Below are 25695 nucleotides of genomic sequence, written 5' to 3' on the forward strand. Positions count from 1 at the left end.
AAAGTGATAAAGAATCAGTCTCACTTCCTGTACTGGCGCCAGGGGTAGTCTGGGGAATGACATGTAACTGCTTATGTATACTTGACCTTGAGGTACATCCAACAACCTGATAATTACATGTTGCAAATCCCTGAGTTCATTGCTTGGACCACTTCTGCGTTCTAAGAGGAGCATCCGAACAGTGATCTTTCCCTTCTAGGCCTCTCTACAGACTTTAAATGGCATTGCCTTCAAAGCTGTGTGAGTTCAGATGGTATTACAGAATCAAATGATCCCATTAAATCACTCTATTGGAACTCCGTGGGGTCCTCTGCCTCTCTCCTAATTGAATTGGACTGCTTGTCACTGTGACTTCCGCCATGCTGTTTTGAATGGACAGAACGGTGCCTATTAGGTCTCTGAAGAGCAACATTACTCATTCTCAAAACTAAAACAAAAACAGTTGCTGACAGCGCCCAACTACACTGCAGCGAACTGTAGACGGTATTCTAAAACACTTACCCGCCCGGGTTGCACAATTTCGTGGTGTCCACTTAAGCTGTATTGAATCTGCATAAGTTTCTGAAAGTTGTCCTACAGAAAGACAAGGGAGAAATGAGATGGCTCTGCTTCCAGGTTCCATAGTGTGCCAGCCCTTGATTTCCAGACTTACCCCTTGCTTCATGGTGTCGTTGGCATGGTTGGCTACCTCTATAACAACAGCTAGGGCATCTAAAACATGCAGAAATAGAAAGGGCATTTGGTTGTTACCAATGAAGCAAACAGGTTCCAATATTAAGCAGTTCCAGTTGACAAAAGACCTACCACACAGCAATTAAACGCTGGGGGCTGTGGGTAGCTGGAACTGCAGACAGTAAGATTTAGTGAGGGGATAACCAGGGGAAACAGGAAAATACAAAACAAACAAAACTAAGGAACAACCCTAAGGAGACCACTGATCCTGTGTTAGGTGGCTTGCTGAGACTGGATTACTCTGTTGACGTTTACAGGGGCAAGGACAGACTTTACCTAGCAGCTCAGGCCTTTCCTACTAGAAACTGTCCTGGGGGATATGATTCTGATAAAGCAAGCAGGAGTTGTGTGAAACAATTATTTAAGAGAGTCAGAGACTGGAAGGACAGCTCAATGATAGAGCATGCACTCTGCACACCTAAGGCCCTGGTTCAAAGCGCCAATAAACCAAGACCTCCCAAAACAGAACTGGAAGAGGGCTGGGATTCAGCCTTCCTCTCTGAGACTGATTTAAAGAAATCTGAATTAGGAATAAAAGAAATAAGAAGCTCTACATTTCATCCTCAACAGAGAAGGAGAAAAAAGGGAGGGAGGGAAAGAAGAAAAGGGAGAGGGAGGGAGAGAAGAGAGAGAGAGGAGAGAGAGGAAGAATGCCACACAAAAGCACACTAGACCTTAGCATGGCAACTCTAGGCATCAATTTGTAGGCTGGGTTATTTATCTTTATGGGCAAGTTTTGGTTTGCAATCTGTATTAGCTCTTTGCCGTTCACACGTGTTTTTAAAGGTTCCAGCCCCCAGCATCTTTATAGCTAGATAGAAAAGAAAAGCATCTGCCTAGTTATTTAGACTAGGCCTTGCCTCAAACCTGTAGTTACAGGTTGGCCTCAAACCTGTAATCCTTCTGCTTCAGCTGGGATAATACTGCTTTTCTTTTATATCTAAAGCTGTTGCCTGTATTCTTTATTTGATGGAGATTTCAAACTTCTTTATCAACTATACTATTCACTGAAGACATGAAACATTGTTTAGGCAACCTCAAACTTTTCTTTCGAAATAAAATGTTTTTAAAAATTCAAGTCTGAGCTGTGGGCGTCACTCAGTGGTAGAGCATTTGCTTAGCATGTGTCCTGAATTGAATTTATAGTATCACAAACAACAATTACACCAAAGAAACTAACCTGCAAGAAAGGCACAGGCTTATAATTCCAACATTCAAAAGAGGCTAGGGCAAGAGGACCATGAGTTCGAGGCCACTCTGCCTCAAAACAGAACAGCAAGACTTGGCGGCACAGCAGGTATAACAGCATTGAGGACAGAGAATAGGAGTTCAAGGTCATCCTTGGCTACACATCAACTTTTTTTAAATGAACCTATATTACAATCAAACCTTGTTTTAAAAATTGATTATGAGACAATGATTATGAATCTTGTCCTTGTGTGGGTGGGGTGGGGTGTTGAGATTTAAGGGGGATGTAGCCTCTAGCAATAAATGTTCTCCAAATAAAAGGCTATTTGGATTTTATCCTTTTATAGGTTGTTTTGTTTGTCTGTAGCCAGGGTGTCAATCTGTAGCCCAGGCTAGTCTCAGACTCTTGGCAATCCTTTCTTAGTTTTCCCAAGTACTAGGATTACACCTGTATGCCGCCACGTCTGGCTTAAACTTTAGCCTTGACTTGTGGTTTAGTTACTTCACGGAAATGATTTCCAAGTTTGAAATGGATCATCTGGCTCAGTCTCTGGTTCTGAAAGATGGAGAAATGGACCTCCACAGATTGAACAACAGAGCACACAAGGAAGAAACTTCGGCTAGGCCAGGCCCACCCCCACACTCCTCAAGGCTAGCCTGGGGGTCTCCAGGGACCGCCACCACCTGCCTCCAGTAGCACTTGGCCTCTTCCCCTAGTTACCGTCTCATCTGCCCGAGGGAACTTTTAAAAAGGAGTTTCGTATAAGGGTTTTCTTCAAAGCATATTTTTCCTTCCAGGGTCTAAGTCAACACAATACAAAAGCTTTTGTACCACAGAAGGCTGCAAAGGCTAGTTACCATGGGTGTCCCTGTGGTCCGCAGAGTCTTCTAGGAGGTTCTTTAAATAGTCTAGAAGAGAACAAATCAGAGTAATTAGAACAATGCCACATGGACACCTCCCAACTCATCTTTCCAATGTAACACTACACTTTTATTTTTAGCTCAATTGTGGTAAAAACAAAACCCTGAAATCTGGCACATAGAACCAGAACTATAGACTATAAGACAATGGTTCTCAACCTCCCTAATGCTGTGACCTTTTAATATAGTTTCTCACACTGTGCTGATCACCAACCATAAACTATTTTCACTGTTACTTCATATCTGTAATTTTGTTACTGTTATGAATCATAATATAAATATCTGTATTCTCTACTATAGAGCAATAGTGATAGGAACAGCTTGATATCGGCATAAAAACAGACAGGTGGACCAGTGGAATCATATTGAAGACCCTGATATTAATCCACATACCTATGAATACCTGATTTTTGACAAGGAAGCTAAACTTATACAATGGAAAAAGAAAGCATCTTTAATAAATGGTGTTGGCATAACTGGATGTCAACTGTAGAAGACTGCAAATAGATCCATATCTGTTGCCATGCACAAACCTCAAGTCCAAACGGATCAAAGATCTCAATATAAATCCAGACACACTGAACCTCATAGAATAAAAAGTGGGAAGTACCCTTGAATGCATGGGCACCGAAGACCATTTCCTAAATAAAACACCAGTAGCACCGACACTGAGAGAAACAATAAATGGGACCTCCTGAAACTGAAAAGCTTCTGTAAGGCAAAGAAGACATAGTCGATAAGACAAAGCGGCATCCTACAGAATGGGAAAACATCTTCACCAACCCCACATCAGACAGAGGACTGCTTTCCAAAATATGTAAAGAACTCAAGAAACTAGACATCAAAATACCAAAACAATTAAATTCAAAAATGGTGTACAGATCTGAACAGAGAATTCTCAACAGAAGAATCTAAAATGGCAGGAAGATGCTTAAGGAATTGCTCAACATCCTTAGCCATCAGGGAAATGCAAATCAAAACAACTCTGAAATTCCATCTTACACCAGTCAGAATGGCTAACATCAAAAACACTGATGACATGTTATGCTGGAGAGGATACAGAGTAGGGGGAACACTCCTCTGTTGCTGGTGGGAGTGCAAACTTGTACAGCCAATTTTGGAAATCAGTAAAGGTGATTTCTCATAAAATTGGAAATCAATCTACCTCAAGATCCAGGAATACCACTCTTGGGGATATACCCAAAGGATGTTCAATCATACTACAAGGACATTTGCTCAACTATGTTCATAGCAGCATTATTTGTAACAGCCAGAACCTGGAAACAACCTAGGTGTCCCTCAATTAAGGACAAATAAGGAAAATGTGGTACATTCACAAATGGAGTACTACTCAGTGGTAAAAAACAATGACATCTTGAAATTTGCATGCAAATTGATGGAACTAGAAAACCATACTGAGTGAGGTAACCCAGACCCAGAAAGACAAGCATGGTATGTACTCACTCATAAGTGGATATTAGACATAAAGCAAAGGCCAATCAGCCTATAGAACACAACTCCAGAGAAGTTAGGTAACAAGGAGAACCCTAAGAGAGACATACATGGATGCCCCTAGGAAGGGGAAATAAATCTCTCGAGAAAACTGGGAGCGCGGGGGAAGGAGAAGAGTGGGTAGAAGGGGAAGGGAGAAGGGGAGAGAGAAGAGAACGTGAAGGAATGGGATGGTCGAGACGGGGGAAGGACAGAGAGGGAGAGCAAGAAAGGAGATATCTTGATTGAGAGAGCCATTATGGGGCTATCCAAAAACCTCACACTAAGGAAATCCCCAGGAATCCACAAGGATGACCCCAGCTAAGACCCTAAGCAATAGTAGAGAGGGCGCCTGAACTGGCCTTGTACTGTAGTCAGATTGATGACTACCTTATCATCATAGAACCTTCACCCAGCAACTGATGGAAGCAGATGCAGAGAACCACAGCTAAGCACTGGGCCAGAGTCCAGTCAAAGAGAGGGAGGAGGGATTATATGAGCAAAGGGGCCAAGACCATGATGCGGTACCCACAGAAACAGCTGACTTGAGCTAGTGAGAGCTCACAGACAGTGGGAAAATTTGCATAGGATCGAACTAAGCCCTCTGAATGTGGGTGACAGTTGTGTGGTTGGGGCAGCCTGTGGGGCCACTGGCAGTGAAACCAGGATTTATCCCTAGTGCTTTAACTGGCTTTCTGGAGCCCAATCTTTTGGACGGGATACCTTGCTTAGCCTAGATATAGGGAGGAGGGTCTTGGTCCTGCCTCAAAGTGATGTGTCAGACTTTTCAATCTAAGAATCTACGAATACTCAGGACACCAAGTAACTCCCATGTGTTCTAAACCAGCATTTTGCAAATGCAGATACCTCTGCCCCCAGAGCACATCTGGCAATGTCTGCACAGTCTCAGCTAGGGTGAAGGGTGCTACTGGCACCTGCTGGTTAGGGATGCAGGTGTACATCCTTGATATAGTCTCACAACAGATAACCCAAATGTCGAAGCTGCTGAGAAACCCTAGGCTAGACAAAGATGGTATGTAAATAAACAACATGGTGCACTGGGTCTCACAGTCTGGGAAAGGGTTCTAGTTAATGAATCTCTAATACCAATGTATGTCCCTGGACTTCAGACAACACTTACTTCTCTGTTGAGAAAAGCTGGATGTCCTTGTTATCCACCCAACTTCTTTCTTTAGAACTTACCCCGCCACTGCACGGTCCATTACTCACTTTTCTCCCTTTCTTGCTATCATGCAACACAGGTCCCTTGCCCTTAACTAAAATTTGGTTGGGCACAATTCAAATACTTCCCATGTAGTTCCTGGCTCCCTACTTTCTGTCTCTAACTGCTCTCCTGGTGAACCCCTTCTACCTTTACAAATAAAATCTGACTCGTGTTGTGAGAAGTCCTTATGTATATGTGTTGCTTTTATTGGTTAATGAATAAAGCTGTTTTGGCCAGTGGCTTAGCAGAATAGAGCTAGGCGGGAAAACTAAACTGAGGAAACTAAACAGAATGCTGGGAGAAAGAAGGCAGAGTCAGTGAGATGCCATGTAGCCGTCACCTGGAGGAGATAGACGCCAGAACCTTGTTGGAGTCTGAGTGGTCGGGAAACAAACGAGAGGCCTCCAACAACAAACAGATTTGCATTGTTCATAGTCTGTGGTGTGTGTGCATGCACGCGTATGCATACGCGTGTGTGTTGTGTGTGTGTGGTGCTGAGGATGGAACCCAGGGCCTTGGACATGCTTAGCACATGGTCCATCACTGAACTACATTCCTGGTTTTCAACTGATAGTTTCCAAGGTTCTTCTCGGATCTGCCTTCCCTGCTATAAAACTTTCTATCTGAAAGCAATGTTTTTCCCTTTGAACAGGGCATGACATGGCAATTGATCACTTTAGGCTGTCTCTCATCTGCAGAATTCATATCCCATCACCCACTACCACACAGCAAGTTCTCTAAATAAAGGCTGAAGTCAGTAATACGAATGCCGCTAGAAGTGCAGAAAAAGGGAAGACGAAAAGCACATTAGAAAACTGAGTGTAGGGCTGGAGAGATGGCTCAGTGGTTAAGAGCATTGCCTGCTCTTCCAAAGGTCCTGAGTTCAATTCCCGGCAACCACATGGTGGCTCACAACCATCTGTAATGAGGTCTGGTGCCCTCTTCTGGCCTGCAGACATACACACAGACAGAATACTGTATACATAATAAATCAATAAATAAAAAAGAAAAAGGAAACTGAGTGTATCAGACCCAATCTCTGCCAGCAGCACCACGAACAGTTATAATGTCAGCCTGTAGATTCGCAAGTCATGTTCACAAACAACTATGGAAACGTGGATGTTAGCATTAGTTTTCCAAAAGTAATAATGACAGATACACTCAAGCTGCAGGAAGTGCCGGTCCCTGGGACAATGATCCAGGGGCCCACGGAGTCTGGATACGTGCATTATAAATATCCAGCGTGGAGTACCCTGACAGGTGTTGTGGATGACCACAGTAAGCTCCCCTGAGGCATGGCAAAGCCTCCTTCTCGCCAGGAAGGTCACTAGCAATTTACACTTATAGGAAGGCATGCCTCTGATGAAATATGTATGGAAGAAATCATGAAATTACTGGATTACATTGCTTCGACAATATGCTGACCCTCCTCTCAGAGATTAAAAAAATGCTTAATAAACCTGGTGCAGAGGCTCACACCTGTAACTCTTAGCTCTTAGGAGCCTGAAGCCAAAGGGTAGCCTGGAGTCTAAGGCTAGTGGAGACTGTATGGTGAGTTTCAGACTAGCCTGGGCAACTGAGGGAGGCTCTGCCTAAGTAAAACAAAACAAGTTAGTCTCACATTGACTATGCTCAGAGTGCATTCCATATATAAGCCGTGTTGGATGAATCTGTATTTTAAAACCCTATGGCTAAAACTGCTGGTACTAAGGCCCTATCCTATATAGTGGTTCATGCCTCTAATTCCAGCACAGGGAAGCTGATGAGCTCAAGGCTAGCCTCCAGTACAGGGAGACACTGTCTCGGAAACAAACAAATCAAGTGTTAGGGTTGCAGCTAACTTACTCTTCTTTATTTTTAACATTGATGTATTTATTCTATGTGTGTTTGAGTGAGGCACAGGCACGATGTACATGTGTAGGTAAGAGGACAAACTGTAAGGTCGACTCTTTCCTTCAGTCCTGAGGGTTTGGGGATGGAACTCAGGCCTTAAGAATGGCAGTAAACACCTTCGCCCCTGAGTCATCTTTCCAGCCCAAACTTCCCCTTGTAATTGCTATCCCTAACAGCCAAGTGGTTTTCCTTAAGCTTGTAATTAGCTGAAGAGTCTGGGTAGGAAAGCAGATTTACTTCAATGTCAGACTCACGGCAAGTTCCTCTTCCTTTCAGTTTTTGTTCCTTTATACAGAAGTACATGTCTGCAAATGCAATCATGTCTTTATCCCAAGAAAGCTGCCTATAAGACATGCATATTAGGAAATCCTGACCTCAGAATCATTTCCAGAGCCTGATAAACATCTAAGTTGCATTTTTTTGTTTGTTTGGCTGGTTGGTTTGCATTTGGGCTAGTATTCAAACTAGACTGTTGGCCTGCCAGCCTGAGCCTTTATAACAGGGGATCAGTACAGTTGCTACATAGAAAATATACTGAAGAGGCTGTTACAATGAGCTATTCTTTTAAATTATTTATTTTATGTGCACTGGTGTTTTGCCAGCATGTATGTGTGTGAGAGAGAGTGTCAGAAGCCCTGGATCTGGAGTTGCAGACAGTTGTGAGCCGCCATGTGGGTGCAGGGAATTGTGGGTGCAGGGAATTCCTCTGGAAGAGCAGCCAGTGCTCTTAACCGTTGAGCCATGGCTTCAGCCCAGCTACAACAAGTTATTAATCAAGAAAGGAATGCAGATAAGCCAGTCTTCTGCCAATTTTAAGGATGTGATACTGGTCTCTACAATTCAACTTTGCAACTCATCCACCCATCTATCCATCCATCCATCCAACCGTCCATCCGCCCATCCATCCATCCGTCTGTCCTTGATCTCCTTCAGCAGTTATGAATTAACCAGGACCTTGGCAGCAGCATGCAGACGATGACTGATCAGCATGGTCAGGCAACACCGAAACCATGCTGCCATGACGGGCGGAAGCTAGGGTGAAGCAGGGAAGGAGACCAGACGGCCTGTATACTCATGGGGATGCTACCGCCTCCTGTTTAGGACCTGGCCCTGCAGAAATGTTCACAGGAATCATGGGGACAGTATCGCTTTACTGCCAGGTCAGACTTGTAACATCATGAATTTCCTGCCCCTGCCTAAACAAATTAAATAAAGACTGTTTTTTTTAAAACAAAACAACAACAAAAAATCCTCTGTCTCACAACCCAATGAGACTATTGTTGTTATTAAAAATCAAAATTAGGAAAGAAAAAAACCAGGAGTGGTGGTACACAACTGTGATCTCAGCACTCGGGAGGTGGAGGCAGGAGGCTTACGAGATGGAGATCTTGGAGACAGAGACAGAGAGGGGCAGAGAGAGAGAGAGAGACAGACAGACAGACAGACAGAAAATAAGAAATTACTGGTATAAGAACATCATAAAACGTACTCTTTGGCCACCAGGTGGCACCATTGATTAATTAACTCCTGAACAACCTGCCCCTTAACATTAGTAATATTAAGCAAACCTAACTGAAATGTACTTTGTGCAGGATCTAAGGATATTCATGTTACCTTTCTATTCAAGTAAGTCCCAAGATGAAAGGACTTAACACTATGAGATCTTCTGGAAGGTCCACATTTTCTACCCCAGAGCTTCTAGTAAGCCTTACCACTCCTAATCACAACCAACAGTCAACTTCAAACAGAACGTACTCAGAGGTCAACTTTCACTAAATTTCAGTCATTGGTAGGAGTCTAGAACTTTCTGCCTTCAGATGGCCTAGACTGTGTGCTGAGAGCGGCTGGCGGCAGCACAAAGGAAATGAACTCAGAAGGAGTATCGTTCCAGACTAAAGTGTTCCAAACTGGAGGACAAGGCTTGCTTGCTGTGTTTGTTTGGGTTTCTTCTTTCCTCCATAAATTCATAGTGCGTTTAACAAGACATGCAGAACTAGGGGATGCCAATAAAGGCTATATATTTATGCGATAAGCCTATTTTATAAAGTCTCAAAGTCTGAAACAAGCAACTTAAAATTACCCTGACTCTCCAAAGATCATATCATTTGAAATACCAAAATGAAGGTCTACCTGTCAAGTTACAAGGTTGATTTCTTCAAGACAGCTTCAGGAGAGACTTATAGAGCTCCTTCTAAGGAATCAGAGGTCCAAATTCTTACTCCCCTAGAAAACCAAACAGTGCTAAAGGAACACAGCAACAAAATGACTCCTAACGGCATCCTGCGTATCTGGATGGACTAGTGTCTGGCTCAGCCAGCCGCAGATTAGCTTCCTCCTGAAGAAGATGGAAACTAAGGAGAGACCCACAACTGAACACTGTGCAGAGAGGGAGAGAGAATGGCAGAGACCTTCTGAATAGTCAATCCTAAATGGGGTGTCTTCAAGCCAGGTGATAGTGGCACCAGGCCTTTAGTTCCAACACTTAGGAGGCAGAAGCAGGAGAATCTCTAAGTTTGACGCCACCCTGGTCTACAGAGTTAGTTCCAGGACAGCCAGGGCTACACAAAGAAGCCCTGTTTCAGAGAGAGAGAGACTGAGAGAGAGAGAGAGAGAGAGAGAGAGAGAGAGAGAGAGAGAGATTGAGACAGAGACAGAGACAGAGAGAGATTGAGAGACAGACAGAGACAGAGACAGAGAGAGAGAGACAGAGACAGAGAAACAAAAAGCTAATTGGGGTGTCTTCATCAAATCCCTCCCCTCAGGGCTCTGGGAACTCTGTTGACCAGGAAGAAAGACTGTTATGTAAGAGTCAAAGAGGATGGAGGACACCAAGGAAACAGGGCTTTCTAGACACAAGAGGGCCGATGCACACATGAACTCAGAGTCTACAGCAGCATGCACAGGGTCTGCACAGGTCTGGCCCTGACGGGGGTCCCAGGGCTGAGAGGGGAAGTAGAGAGAAACCCCATCCCTAAGCCAGAGGCTATCTCCAATTGACAACCACTCACAAAGGAAGCAACACAAACAAACACTTAAGGGCAGGCCCCATGCCCAGTAGTAGGTGGCCAACACAAAACAAACTCAATGGCATTTCTAGAAACTTTGTTGTTGTTGTTCCCTAATGCTTCTGCTTAAGCTTACATGTCTTTGCTTATGTATCATGGTTTCCAATTTTGAGTTTTTATGATTTCTTTTGACTATATCTATGTGTGCGTTTCAAGCTTTTTGTTTTATTCTAGTTTGTTTTTACTTGTCTGTTCATTTTCTAAGCAAAGAAAGAAGGCATAATAGAGTTGGGTGAATGGAGGGGATCTGGAAGAAAATCAGAGAGGGGAAACTGCAATCAGCATATATTTTCTTTTTAAAAAAGTTGTGTTTTTTTGGTTTTTAAGGAAATTGTTATTCCCCTGGTCTAGTAATGGCTAGCTAGAGAACACTCTTGCAAATTTGTTTTCAGTGCACTGTTATTTGTTTTTATTTGATCCATTCATTTTTATGGTGTTAGAGATCAAATCCAGGCCTCATGTATGTTAAGTAAGCATTCTACCACTGAAGGCCACCAGTCCCTTTCAGCACTTTTAGATATGGAAAAGAATTAGGCTGGCTAAATATGGTGGTATATGCTAGCAATCCCAACTACTCAGGAGACGAAGGCAGGAGGATTATAAGACTGATGAAAATTAGCAAGATCCTGTCTGGGGCTGGAAGCAATTAAATTAGACCGAACAAACAAACAAACAAAAAAATCAGACCTTTAAATATTGTGAAATCTTCATTAATTATAAAATGCCATATGAGACATGTGGCAAGTTAAATAATAATGAAGAAAATTTACACCATGAACATCTCTCTAAAATAGTATATGCATTTTTTTGAAGCAGGTTTTCATACAGCCAATGCTGACCTTGAAGTCCCGATATTGCCTCTATCTCTTAAGGACCTGATTATAGCACTGCAGTTTGTTTCTATGGCTGTAGAGAGACACAGCTAATTGGGTGGCTTACAGTCCACTGCCATCATGGCAGGGCACGTCACCATGCAGGCAAGACATGGTGCTGGAGAAGGAGCTGAGAGTCCTGCAGGAAATGAACCACACCACTGGGCACAGTTTGAGCACAGGAGACCTCAAAGTCCACCCCCAGAGTGACACACTTTCCCCAATAATGCCACGCCCTACGGGAGCCCTTTTCTTTCAGACCACCACAGCCATCCAGCTTGATTTTGGTTTCTCAAGAAGACAATGCCTTTCTAAGTAGCATAAGCTGGCCTCAAGTTTTTAACCCTCCTGCCTCAGTTCTCTGAGTACTGGGATCGGAGGTGTGCGCCACCACCAGCATGAGGACAATTTTGAATTATTCCTTCGGGCTTTATAAATGCTTCGTGTGTCTCAGCAACACAGAAGATTTCCTCCTCGATTTTATTGCCTGATGGAAGTCTTAAATCTGCTGTCCAGGTACAGCAGGTGCCGTAAACAGCATCTTATCTCACCCCTTCCAGCTCACGGAATTGGAGAAGCGGCAGGATCATTTTAATTGTAACACGGGTCATTATCTTGACAATTTGCCTTTTGCCGTATTTCATATTACTTTCTCGGGGGTTGCTAGGAAAAACATTTTAAAATTAGGATTCTGAAAAACAATCTCAAAAGGCTGGCTGGCCTCAGACTCAGTTGGCCCTGAACTATTGTTCTTCCTGCTGCCACCTCCCAGGTGCTGGTATTACAAGAAGGCGCACGGACTTCTCTAACAATGCACCTAGCAATTTAGATAGAGATCTACAGGAAGCTGTATCCAGCCCACTCCAAGCTGAAGAACAGAAGGAGTTCTCCTTGCTAACAGCTGGCACACTGGTGGTTCCCATTCAAACGTACTCCAGCTACTGCGTATACAGGCAGAGACATAGTCAGCCTGACTATGTTGCGACTGTGTACTAAGGAAACCTGTGGCTGCTGAGCTAGCTTGTAGGAAGAGTCCCCTATGTACCATAATTGCGTGTGCTGCATATGATCGGATCGGTTACATCATGGGAAGGGCCATGCACAGCAGAAAAATGGTGATTTAACTGGAATCTGTTGATTAAATTAGGAAGCCAACTAAACTATGCACCTTAGAAGTCAGTACCCACTTCCTTGGGAGCTCATTATTGGAAGCCCCTTGGCTACTTTCTCACTCATGTGGTCGGCTGTCAAGTGTCTGGTTGGTCCTGTTCACTTTTGAATGAAATCCTGTGCTACTTTGAAATCTGTGGGCACTTATTTTAATCCTTCCAGACTCATGGCTTAGAATGCAAGAAACATCATTCTGTGAATTAGAAAAGGCTCTTTTCTTGAGTGATGGTGTTTCCTTATTGAAATACAGGCTGGACTTGGACCTCATTTGAGTACCTTAATGCAGGACAGAGTAATGAAAAAAGCCTTGCTTATCTACCCTAGATTTTGATGTCTTTGGTCTGGAAAAAGCAGTTTCTAAGGACGCATGAAGCAAACCTGACCCCAAGCCGTGACAAAATCTAGAGGCACATCTTACAACTGTCCCCAGGACCCTTTTAGACTAGATAGGCATGTCTAGAATTCACTTAGGAGATGACCTATGGAAGGCTCTCAAGCCCTTACTCTGAGTCTTCCGAGACCCATTTTCTTAGTGGTTGCCAGTTGATCAAGTGACAATCTCAAGTACACAGAAAGGGTCTTGGCACATTTAACCCACTCTGCAGTGTAAGGAAACTCTTGTCCATGGTTGTCAAATTTAGGCATCGAGAGACAAGTGCATTTTGCTATGCAACAGCCAAGTAATGAATGAAGCCAATCTAAGCACCAAAATGAGGTCAAGTGTAGCTACACTTCAGGGCTTTCTCCAACTAGAACAGTTCCTATGAGCTCACAGTTCTGACAAAAACTGTGAGAAACTCCAGCGACAAATTCTGCTCACTCAAACAAGCCCCAGAAACAGAGGCATTCGGCTACTTGCAGGGAATCTGGGTCAAATTTGCACTAAGGATTAAAGAAAGAATGACTTTGTAGTGATCTCCGCTGGTAGAATTCAGGGTATCTGCAACCTTGTATGGACAAAAACAAGCACATAAACAGAGAGACTCCATTGTCACTAACCTTTACTGTTTTATTTCTATAAAACAGAGTCTCACTGTGTACCTATGACTGTCACTTATAGTGTGGAACAAGCTGGGCTCAAACTCACAAGGATCGACCTGCTTCTTCTTCCCAAGAGTTGGGATTAAAAGCACGAGCTATCATACCCAGCCCCATTTTCATTAACCTTTAGATGAAATAAGAGTTTCTTTTATTTTTTCTTCTTCGAGACAGGGGTTCTCTGTGTAACAGTCCTTGCCATCCTAGAACTCACTCTGTAGACCAGGCTGGCCTAGAACTCACAAAGATCTGCCTGCCTCTGCCTCCCTAGTGCTGGGATTAAAGGCGTGCGCCACCACCACACAGCAAGGGTTTCTTTCTACCATGGACACTGGTAGAAGGATTAACAATCTCTGTGACTCTATTACCATGGAAACCACTAATATTTTTTATAGCAAATTATAGTTGGGACATACAAATGAAAATAATGTGTACTCGTATTAGCACGATGTCTAAACCATGGTAATCATTAGATCTTCCATCAGATCTAATTTAATTCAGAATTAAAGAAGAACACTGGCTAGGGGACATAGCACAGCCTGTAACCCCAGCATTTGGGAGGAGGAAGCATGGGATGGGGTGTTCGAGGTCATCTGGGCTACATGATGCCTTCTCTCAAAGCAACAACAAAACCAGAATAGGTCCGAGTATGTAGTTCAGGGGCTGGAGTACATGCCTCGCAAACACAAAGTCCTGAGTCTGCTCCCCAGTACTGCAGGAACCAGTCGTGGTGATGCACGCCTGTAACCCTAGCACTAGGATGGAGAAGGCAGAAGGAACAGTAGTTCAAGGTCATCCTTGGATCCACAGGAAGTTGACACCAGTGTGGGCTACAAGAGACTGTCTCAAAAAACACAAAAACAAGCAAACCAAAGGAACACAGACAGAATGTGCTCAGTTCTTAGGTCTTAAGGTCTTTCCAGAGCATTTAAGTATTTCACAGATGGAATTTACTTAACAGAATCTCTTTAAATGGCTTCCTCAAAAATTACAATTAAAAATTAATTGAAACCAGTGGCGCACACTTTTAATCCCAGTCTCAGAAGTCAGAGGCAGGCGGATCTCTGTGAGTTTGAGGCCTGTCTGGTCTACAGAGCAAGCTCCAGGACGGGCTCTAAAGCTATACAGAGGAACTTGGTCTTGAAAAACAGCACACAAACAAACAAACAAACAAAAGAATTCCAACAGCACAGGAGCTTGGCTAATAAACACAAATTATGAATGGCATTCCCTCCCCACCCCATGGATAGGAACGCCTCCATCAATTAAAGGTATGGACTGCTACGCTCAATTAAAATGACTTTTAATGTACTGGTTTTAGAATAAAATACTTGCTAACAGGAGTTTTAATAAAGATAAAGTGTAGTCTATTAACTTACTTTTTTAAATCTGCAGATTAACCTGGCCATCACACTTGCAGCTTCCGAATACTACAACAGGTGTTTTTAATATCCCATTTTCTACCAACATGGAAAATCTTGGATTTCCAAAACCTAGAGGGAATTAATGCCATTCCAGCCAAAGGCAAGGGCTAGGAAAGAGTAATAAAATATATTGCTAAAACAACTTAATGTAACATAAATATTTTGAACAAGATGAAAGGAAGTACATTGAATCAGAGTTCAAAGGACTGTTGTTTGCCCATCGCTGTGGAAGTGAAAAGATTTGCAGAAGCATTTTAAATTATGTTTTTCAATATGTTTCTCCTCAGTGATCCTATCTAACTCAACTTCCTTCAATATCAATGTAATAACGGTCCACAAAGAAATACTTTTATTGAGAAAAAATTCTAACATAATATACAATATAGGTGGAGATTTTAAAAAATCAGAAAAGGTCTCCGAGTCATTTCTAAATAACAGAAGATGAAAAAGGATTTGCCTTTTTATATTACTTACATATCTTTATATGTATAAAAGAGCCCTTCAAAGCAAAAATGTACCGCTTACAAAAACAAGAAGTGGCAAGATCCATATAAATTTTAGAGAGAGGGGAAGAACTCAGTGAGAGCCCGAGGGAACGACATGGCCTCAAAGAGGATGGGATAGCCTGTGGGGGGGGGGCGGCATTACTGTGCTACCTGTAGGTGTCCCATTTGCTGAGGGACTGCTTAATGTATGAGGAAATTGAGCCTGAAAGAAAATGCTTCAGCAGACAGGGAAAACCAGACCACAACTAGAGAAGAAAGAGAAAGAGAAAGAGAAAGAGAGAGAGAGAGAGAGAGAGAGAGAGAGGTCTCTATGCTGTGGATAAGTGCATTCCCAACTTTTCTAGAAGCACAATGAGGGCTGGGGATGCAGTCCAGGGGATGAACACTCGTAAAGCGCTCTTGATCCAATCCCTAGTACAAAAAGAAGTAAGTAGATAAATTAAATAACAAATAAATAAATCATAAGAACTGAATGAGCAGAATCAAAGTCCACCTTTGGCAGAGAAATGAAGCAATGGTTTCCTGGGTTACGGGGGTGTGATCACTGACGCGGACAGCATGAAGACATTTCTGCGACACAGAATGGGTGGGAAAGCCCTGACCTGGATCCCAGCAGCAGCAGGAACCAGAGGGACAGGAAAACCTGGAGATCCTTCCAGGGAGAAGGACCGGAAAGTTTAGTCCTTCTGAAAGTGCCGGAGTCAATGGAAGCTTGCTCTCGACTTTCAACATTATGTAGTGGTCAATCCAGCCAGCACACATTCACGGGGCTCCGCAGCAGGGTTCTGAACGTCATAAAAAGGGGCAGCTCTTCATTTCCCAACCCTTTCAGTGGTTAAGTCTTTGACACGGGTCAAGACTGATGACAGACCCAGACATAATGGAGTTACGCTGTGTTTGCTTCCTTATTCACATTCACTCCAACTCTAGGGGATCTGAGCGCCCCACATTCTTAGGATAGGGCCTGACTGCAATGCGACTAGTCAATACGAAAGTAGAATTTAGAGCCAGAAAGTGGTGGCGCAGGCCTTTAATCCCAGCACTCGGGAGGCAAAGGCAGGCGGATCTCTGTGAGTTCCAGGCCAGCCTGGTCTACAAGAGCTAGTTCTAGGACAGCCAGCGCTGTTACACAGAAAAACCTGTCTCGAGAAAAAAAAAAAAGTAAAATTTAAAAGCCTTCAGCGTTTATTAAGTAAACCACTCACTCTGTTTCTTTCAACATTTCACTGTACAGCCTCACTGTACAGCCTCACTGTACAGCCTCACTATACAGCCTCACTGTACAGCCTCACTATACAGCCGTATGCATCCTCTAGATCTTATTTGGGTTTATCTTAAAAAACTACTGCCAAGAATTAATTAATGTATGTATTTATTTTAGTGGTGCCAGGGGATGCAAGTCAGGGCCATGAGCCCCACCACTGGGAATTCTACAAGGACTTCCAACCAAGAATTTAGTTGGAATTTCTTACTACAATGAAGAAAAGTTCTCCCGTGGGGGGGGGGGGGGGTAAATCACTGCAAAAAACCCAAAAACAAAAAACAAAAAACCTGAATGACTAAAGAGCAAAGACCACTGCCTCTGGGAATTTCCACTCAATTTTCTCTAAAAAAGAAATAACCCGTCTTATTGGTCCTTCATCTATGCATTTCTCAGACTAGTGAGAATAATTGTGAGAGACTACTGTGGTGGAACGTGTTTTTAATTCCAGCACTCATTAGTCTGAAGCAAGAGGATTATAGTGACTGGGCTACATAGCAAGTACCAAGCCAGCCAGGACTACATGTCAAGAACCTGCCCCAAACAACATTAAAATAAAAAATTTAGGAGCCCAAACACACATAAAAAAGAAAGGAAGGAAGGAAAAAATGACAACAACAAAACCCTTAAAATTAAGTCCAATCTCACATGATGTTGGTATTATAAAACAATTAAAAAATCTGTTTGTTTTTATAGCAGACACATGCTACCAAGCCCCGTTATCCAAATTTCCAGGCATGCTAGGCAAGCACTCTACCAACTTAGCTGCATCCCTAGGCACAAATCTGTTTTCTCCAAACCACAAAACAAAACGAAAAACCAGATTTTAACAAATGAAAGATGATGTCATGAATTTGGAAGAGAGCAAGGAGGTACACACCTTTAATCCCAACACTTGGGAGGAAGAGGTACATTGACCTCTGTGACTTCAAGGGGCAGAGGCAGATTGACCTCTGTGACTTTAAGGTGTGGTAGTACACGCCTTTAATCCCAATGCCTGGAAGGCAGAGACAGACAGATCTCTGTGAATTCAAGGTGTTGTAGTACACACCTTTAATCCCAGCACTGGGGAGGCAGAGAGGAAGAATCTCTGTGAGTTCAAGGACAGCCTGGTCTACAGAGTTATTCCAGGACAAAGATATATACAGAGAACCTGTCTCAAAAGCCAAAAGTTAAAAGAAAAAATAAAATAGAGGTTAAAATAAAGCCACATAAAGATGGAAAATACACAGAGAATCTTGATACTGTATGTTATTATACTCTCTTTGAATTGTTTGAATGCTGAGGAAGGAGAAACAGCTGCTAAAAGACTTTTGTTTATAAATGCTGCTGAACTAACCCAAGATAGGTATTTTGAAAATACCTTGGCTTCAAAACTGAAGTCAAAAGGTATGTTACTTTGGAGAAGAGATCTTGCTTTTGTTTCCACAGAAAATGAGAGACTGTGGATTCATTCTGAGTTAAGAAAAATTCAGTTTGACAAAGGACGACCACCCGAGAAATCCCCAGTAGGAACAGATGGCCCGGATGTCTGAGTTCTACATCCAGAACTGATTCAAGACTGCTGCCTGAGATGATCAGGACTCACAGGATACTCCAGTCAGGACTTGATTATAACTCTAAATTTTCTTTAGGTCCCCATAAGATCATCAGTGCCCCCAACCAGCAGGAAGTAGCCTGAAATACTACGCTCACATTCCCAACAAATGGACTATGGGTATTTTCTTTGTTTAAAAAAAAAAAGAGGGAAATGGTGTGGGAGAATTGTCTGTATTCTGTCAATCATATTTTAATAAAACGCTGATTGGCCAGGCAGGCAGTATAGGCGGGAAAGCCAGACAGGAAGTAGGGGTGGAGCAAAGAGACTGGGAGAATTCTGGGAAGCAGGAAGCTCCCTCCACTCCTGGGCAGACCACCGAAGAGGCAGCATGTAACTTGCCCAGCTGAGAAAGGTACAGAGCCATGTGGCTAATGTAGATAAGGATAATGGGGTAACATAAGTTATAAGAGTTAATAAGAAGCCTGACCTAATGGGCCAATCAGTTTGTAACCTTATGGAGTCCTGTGTGATTTCTCTTTGGGATTTGCTGGCTGTGGGGTACTGGGCGGGACGGAAACCCCAACAAGCCGGCCCCCTCATGTTACATAAGGGAGAGTCTGGAGGGAGGAAAGGAAAGGGGAAAACGGTGTGATTATAATCTCAAAAATAAAAGAAACATTTTTAGAAAAAGTTTTTAAAAAGCCAGGCATGGGCTGGTGAGAGAGCTCAGTTGATAAAAGCACTTGCTGCCCAGCCTGACGACCTAGTTCAACCCACACGACCCACAAGCAAACAGACTCTCACAAGCTGCCCTCTGACCTTCACATATGTTATGGCACACATGCACACACATGCACACACAACAGACAAACAAATAAGTAAGTGTAATAACAAGAAATGTGAGTGTAAAAGCCAGGTATGGTGATGCATTCCTCTAACCCCAGAATTCAAGAGGCTGAGGAAGGACTAGAAGTCGTTTGAGGCAAGCGTTGCTGTCTCCACAATGAAAAAACTGTCTTAAAAAGAAAGAAGACACACATTCACAGTTTTAAAAACTTGCTTTTCTCATGTCTCCACCAAAAAAACAATTTAGCATGCAATCTAAATTAAACAGGCAGATTTTTACCCTGTAGACCAGCCACAGTACAGGAAGAAAAGCTATCTTTTACACTTCATTTTCAGGAGCCCGCTCCTTCTTTCTCAAATCCGAGCCACCGTTGTCTTTGGCCACTGAGAACAGTACTCACTCTACAGCTGTAGAAATAGCCAGGGCTTTCCAATAGCTGGTTCATGACAGAGCTTTAGATCTATCTAGAAAAAAACACTGTGTATCGGGACTTCCTCTCGTCCTGTGAATTAATGATCTCAGCCAAGAGCGGAGGAAAGCAGTGCAGATGGGCAGGATATCCGCTCATTATTTACTTCGTTTTATGTCATTCCAGAGGGAAATCTAGTGCCTGGTTTGCAGTTAGAAACCCGAATTCAGCCTGCAGCACACCTTGGCTGGCAGGTCACAGGTCTGCAAGGGAAGGCCCTCCCATCTGCTTTCCTCTCTACCAGGTGGGAGAGCCCGAAGCTCCTGTGTCAAGGGAAGTGAGCGAATGCGAGTTTCCAGGCTCACAGGCTCCTCTATCAATCTTGGTTGAAGAGAACCAGATGAAGGAGATGCACTCTCATTGTGTTCTCAAAGACAACAGTCATAGCAAAGAACCTCAAATTCTATTTTCACCAAACCACAGGTATCTACTATTGAGTTGTGGAGACATTTCAATGTTCTTATCCACTTTAACACAAAATGTAATGGCAATAATATAGATAATTCTCTCCCTTTCCTCAATACACTTCAGCAAATCTCAGTAGACTTAATGTGTGTATCAGATCATATGCGTGGTATTGACATGATGTGTATTATCTTTTATTATGATATCAAAACCACTTAATCTTTATAAGCCTGTTATTCTGTCTATGAAAAAAATATCTTGCTACTGTGTTACTGTTACTATGGAAAGTTTTAAAGAGTCAGAGAACAAAAGTACCCGAGAACACGTATCTTCATCCAAATTCTACCTTATATTCTCTTCCACACTAGTCAGAGAAGTCTAAAATCTTGCAAATGATGGTCAGAATACCCAAATAATCATAGTAAGGCTACTGTTACTATTGCTAAGAATAGCTAATATTAGAATTTACTATGCTCAGAGAATTATTCTAAGGATCATGCGTGCAACTTAGCTCATTAACCAATCCTCATAACAACAGAGGAAAGTAATTAGAGTCCCCGGGACAGTGCTATGCAAACATATGGGAGTGACTGTAGACCCCAAGTACTGAAGAAAACACCTCCTTGGGATTAACAATGTTATTTAGGTAAAATGACACAAGGATGTGGACCCTTATGGTGAAAGAGCATCAGAGCAAAGGGCACAACCTGCATGAATGCCCAGAGGTGACACATGATGCTCACAGAACTGAAAGCAGCTCAATCCCAGTGACTTAACTCATCTATTAGGCAGTGGTCATGGAGAGTGGGAAGCGGCATGCTTAGGAAAGGCATACTCAATAAGGGCAGTCAGGGTCAGTTGGCTGGTAAGGTTTGGAGAGCCCACCTGTCAGCAGCAGCCTGTACTGTGGGATCCTCTGAACTGGCTTCAGCAGGTAGTGCTTCAGGGCCAGGTTGGCACATCGCGGGCTCATCTGAAGGGGGGAAAAGCATGGAAAGTAAATCCATTGTTTTTTTTCAAAAGCACTTAGAAAGTCAAACTTCGAACAGCCAGCAACTGGGGAGGAGAACTCAGAGATGCTGCCTTCTGTAAGACACGCCGGCTGTGACAGTGGCTGTCACAAAGGAGTGACTGCAGCTACCAAACCCACCTCTCCAGCCGCTCTCGGAAGCCAGTGCTCCAGAGAGCACTGGTCCACAGCTCTCAGAACGTGGTGTCCTCCTGGGGATGTCCCAGCTTCCACTCAGGGAACATGTGCTAGTCCTAACTACAAACTCCAGGAACCGAGAAGGGAACGCATGGCCCCCAATAAGGAAGCAGATCTAAAAGTATTGGGGCTTAGATTCAAACAACAACCAGAGCCCCGTGGTCAATATACTCACAGTAACAACAGTATAGTGGGGAGGGCTGCAGAAACCAAAACTACGAGCAGCCTTGCTAAGTACCCCTCTCTCTTAGAATAATGAATGTAAAAATCTTTTTGGATGAGTAGTCCTACAAGACAACCAAGTTAGAATGTACACACCTGGTTGCCTGTATAATGTTTTCTTTTTAAGGTGTGTATGAAGACTTTGCAAATGCCAAGCATGTGTGCTACTCTGGAGGCAAATCATAAGCCATTAACTTGGCCATAAAGTCATGTGATTGAATGTAGTGATATTTCATTTGTATTTTCAGAAAGCTTCCCTGAAGATCAAAGAGCAAAACAGCCCCACACTGGTCAGCCTTACAGACCAGGCAGCGATAACCCATACCTTTAATCTCAGTAGCCACACTAGTTTGCCTCTAGTTGCCCAGAACTAGAGGGGAACATAAGACAGGAGGAGACAGCTCTCAGACAGTTTCATTCTGAGATTCCTGGAGGCAGGATCGCCATTTCAGACTGAGGTCAAGGTAAGAGTCAGTGGCTGGCTGCTTTGCTTTTCTGATATTCAGGTTGAACCCCAATATCTGTCTCTAGGTTTTTACTAATCATGCTACAATTGTCCTTAAAACTTTTTTCCTTAATATGTAAAATAGCTTTCTCAGACTGTTCCTGAGCTTCATCCACCCCAGAGTTTACTGTGTGGCAGGACCCAAATGAGTCCTTGTGCTGCTTTCTGAGACAGCTGTGCACCTCAGCTGCCCCTGAACTCTCTCTGCTCTTGTCTCTATTTTCTGGGTGTTGGGGTTACAGGCTATCCCACGATACCCAGTAATGCCTCTTTTTTTCCACAACAGTAGAGGAGAGGAAAGGATGAAAGAATATGAATTAATTTTCTATGATTTAGAAGAGATTATATTTTAACACATCTTTATTCAAAAGTTTTCTTTTCAATGACTATAAATGATTAAGGTATAGAAAATATAAGAAAAAAATTTCAAAATTATATGGTGGCAAGTACCTCGAATTCCCTAACGACCGCAGCGAACCCTGGGTTTCTCTTGCACTGCTCATCCAGCAAAGCGATGTTCTTATCAAATTCTTTGATGTATGTGGAATACATTTTTAAATACGGCCCCTTCTTCACAAAGATATCGGCAATTCTTGGTTGTTCATTCCTGTGGATAGAGGATACACAAAAACATAAGCGCGGTCATTGATGTGTAAGGCGGAGCGACGTCATCAGCTCATCTCTTCTTGAAAACATCCTAAGAGGCTGCTCTTCACCGTTGCCCCTCCCAGGAACACATCTTGCCCAGACTCTGCTGTTTCTGACTGGTCCCCCTGTTTCCATTTTTGTCCTTTCTATTCCATTCCTTAGCATAGCAAGAGCCTAAAAAAAATGCACATCCTATTATATAACTTCCAATAATGACTTCTTTTCATTATTTATTTCTCTCTCTCTCTCTCTCTCTCTCTCTCTCTCTGTGTGTGTGTGTGTGTGTGTGTGTGTGTGTGTGTGTGTGTTTGTGTGTGTAGATGGTATCACTAAGCTACCCAGGCTGGTCTTGAACTCATGACCCTGCTGCTTCAGCCTCTCTCCCTCTGTGATTACAGGTAAGCATCACACCAGCTCCAAAGACCTTCTAATACATGCACACAGGGCCACTGCTTCTTCCTGTCTGCCCGACCCAGGCCTATTTGCTTCCCTTTTCCTGCTCTCCAAAGTATCTATGTTCTTTGAATACACAGAGTCCATTGAAGCCTGGAAATAGGGAGCTCTTGGAGTTTCCCCATTCCCATGTTCCCGTCTCAGTTCACACGCTCCACATTTGGTGTGGGGGGAGGAGTAGATGGCTGACATCTGAACATCTTATAAATGGTAGGCAAGCTGTCTATTACTGACTGTATTCCTAGCCCGTGTTCCACTTTCTTAGAGAACCTTCTTAGACCTAATCTTCAGTGAGTACCCAGCACGTTATCAGTCTCCACAAATCAGAAGTTGTTTTTTCTGATTTTTCTTGTCTATTTACCTGGTCCTTCTCCCCACTAAAATGTCTGTCCCATGAAGGCAAGACTTTCATATATTTTATATACTATGATATGCTTGTCACATGTAGATTACCAAGTAGCACAGTAGATATTCAAATCTTGGAAAACTGAAATACTTGCTAGGCGTAACTCTAGTACTCGGAAGGTGAGACAGTAGGATTGCTATGAGTTCAAGATCAGCCTATACTACAGAGTAGATCCCAAGCCAGGGTAGCTACAAAGAGAGACACTTTAAAAATCTGGTCCAGTAACTTATTTCAAACCAACAGATAACTAGGGAAACAGGTACACTGACTGCTACTGTCATGTGGGGTGGTGGTAGCCAGGACATGGATCCCTTGATCACAATGTAAGCACCTTGTTTCTCACGGCTCTACCCCAACACAACTGCATTATCAGCAGGCAGTGGCTAGATCAAGAGGCACCAGTGACCATGTCCGTCCTTACGGAGCAGAACATGATCTATGTACGGCCTGGAGACCAAGGTGAAGAGTCGGTACTGGCTAAGTGTTCCTGCAAAGCAGAAGTGTCACTGTAGTAAGATACACGGGGCCAAGAGTTTCCAGATCAACAAGGTGGCCTCTGCTCCCAAGTTTCCCAGGCAGAGAGATACTGCCTACCAGTTTAACTACCCCAGTGTCACCAACTGTCACTCGAGGTCCTAACCTTGAGTTTCAGACTTCTGTTTTATAAAGACTGGCCCCTCTCAAGTTGGTCCCAGAATTGAAAATACTACAATTTCTCTAACAGTGTGGCCCTTACATTGGTCTTACCAAGACAAACGTGTACCCTCTGATCTATATAGAGAGTATTTGGTGCTCTGACCGCTCTAACACAAATATATGATCCTAGGGTTTCTTGTATGGTAGGCAAACCATTAAGCAAAACCCCAGACCACTTTTTACTCTTTTTATTTATCGAAATATTTATGGATTGACTTACTGATATATTTTGAGGCATGGATGTGAGGCCAGAGGACAACCGTGGCCACCAGCCGCCTCCTTTCACCATGCAGGCTCCAAGGGTCAAACTCAGGTCAGCAGGTCTGGTGGCAAGTACCTTTACCCACTGACTCATCTTGCCAGCCAGTCTTTCACTTTTTGTTTTGAAACAGAAACTCATTAAGCTGCCTGTGCAACTCAGTGAACGTGTTGTCTTGCCTCAGCTTCCCAAGTATGTGGGCTGGCAAGACTGCTCCATTAGACCCAGTGAAAAGACTATTTTGATAGGAAATACCTTATTCAAAGACTTGAACTATTTTGTTAGCAATAAATTTAACTTTTCTATGAGTGAAGAGTTGTCTCTTTCATTAGTTTAGGCTGGTTCTCAGGAATGCTTAACATTTGAACACTGATCATCTACGGGTCCAAAACTTGAAGAAGACTTTAGTACAAGCAAAAAATATTTAAACCTCTTATATTTCTTATATAAATATGCCTATCATTAGGCTTTAAAGTCAGGTAGGATAACATTAATGCAAAATTCTATAAGGAACAAAAGATAAAATATATACAGAATAATTTTGGTAATAATTTATTTTCGCTACAACTTTAAAAAAAACACAGTCTGAAATTTTTCAGGAAGTGAAACCCTATCTCAATAAATGAACAGAAAAACAAAACAAAAAGGAAAAAAAGAAACAGAAAAAAGCAACAGCTAAGTCGGCTGAGCATGGATCTGAGCAAGCATTGTTGAAGAACATTTAAAATGATATGTATATAAATCCAGCGTACTAAATGACGTGTGGTGATCCAAAATATTCATCATACAGATAACTGCGAAGAAAGTTCAACATACTGCAGCAGTTCTGCATAAGGAACACTTCTCTCTCTCTCTCTCTCTCTCTCTCTCTCTCTCTCTCTCTCTCTCCTTAGCAGGGTTTCTGGGGATTGTCTTACCAGCTCAGCATTCTTTCCTCGAGTTCCTTCAGGAGATCCCGGTTGAGCTCATACAGCTGAGGCAGGTAGTACAAGATCTGGTTCAGGATCCGGTCCTCAATCACAGGCTTCCCAAGTTGCCTGGATGCATGGGCTACAGCATCCCGGAAATCCTGTTATCGTCAGGAGGAGGAAGAGCACTGTACAAACTCGGAACTGGATCGAAAGCCCTTTCCCTACGATGATCTAAATCACAAAGCTATCTCTTGCAACTCTATAAAGAAGTGTCTAAAAACTATTTTGCAGCTCTGTGAATTAAGGTCACTGTAATGCTATCATATAAACACGATTCCTCT

The 25695-nt window shown here is 43.0% G+C and overlaps 1 protein-coding gene across 1 annotated transcript in view; it reads right to left on the reverse strand.

Annotated features, from left to right (window-relative positions):
* The window catches only part of Fgd6 (FYVE, RhoGEF and PH domain containing 6), a 121558-nt gene that overhangs the window by 23047 nt on the left and 72816 nt on the right, over positions 1 to 25695 (reverse strand). The window contains exons 6-11 of the mRNA XM_087902139.1: positions 25361 to 25512; positions 22432 to 22588; positions 20933 to 21020; positions 2779 to 2829; positions 653 to 711; positions 502 to 573 (exon numbers count right to left, since the gene is read on the reverse strand). Of these exons, the coding sequence (XP_087758265.1) occupies positions 502 to 573; positions 653 to 711; positions 2779 to 2829; positions 20933 to 21020; positions 22432 to 22588; positions 25361 to 25512 (579 nt within the window). The remainder of the gene's footprint in view (positions 1 to 501; positions 574 to 652; positions 712 to 2778; positions 2830 to 20932; positions 21021 to 22431; positions 22589 to 25360; positions 25513 to 25695) is intronic.

The sequence above is a fragment of the Myodes glareolus genome, chromosome 26, assembly GCF_982192425.1.
Source record: "Myodes glareolus chromosome 26, mMyoGla1.1, whole genome shotgun sequence".
Lineage (NCBI taxonomy): Eukaryota > Metazoa > Chordata > Mammalia > Rodentia > Cricetidae > Myodes > Myodes glareolus.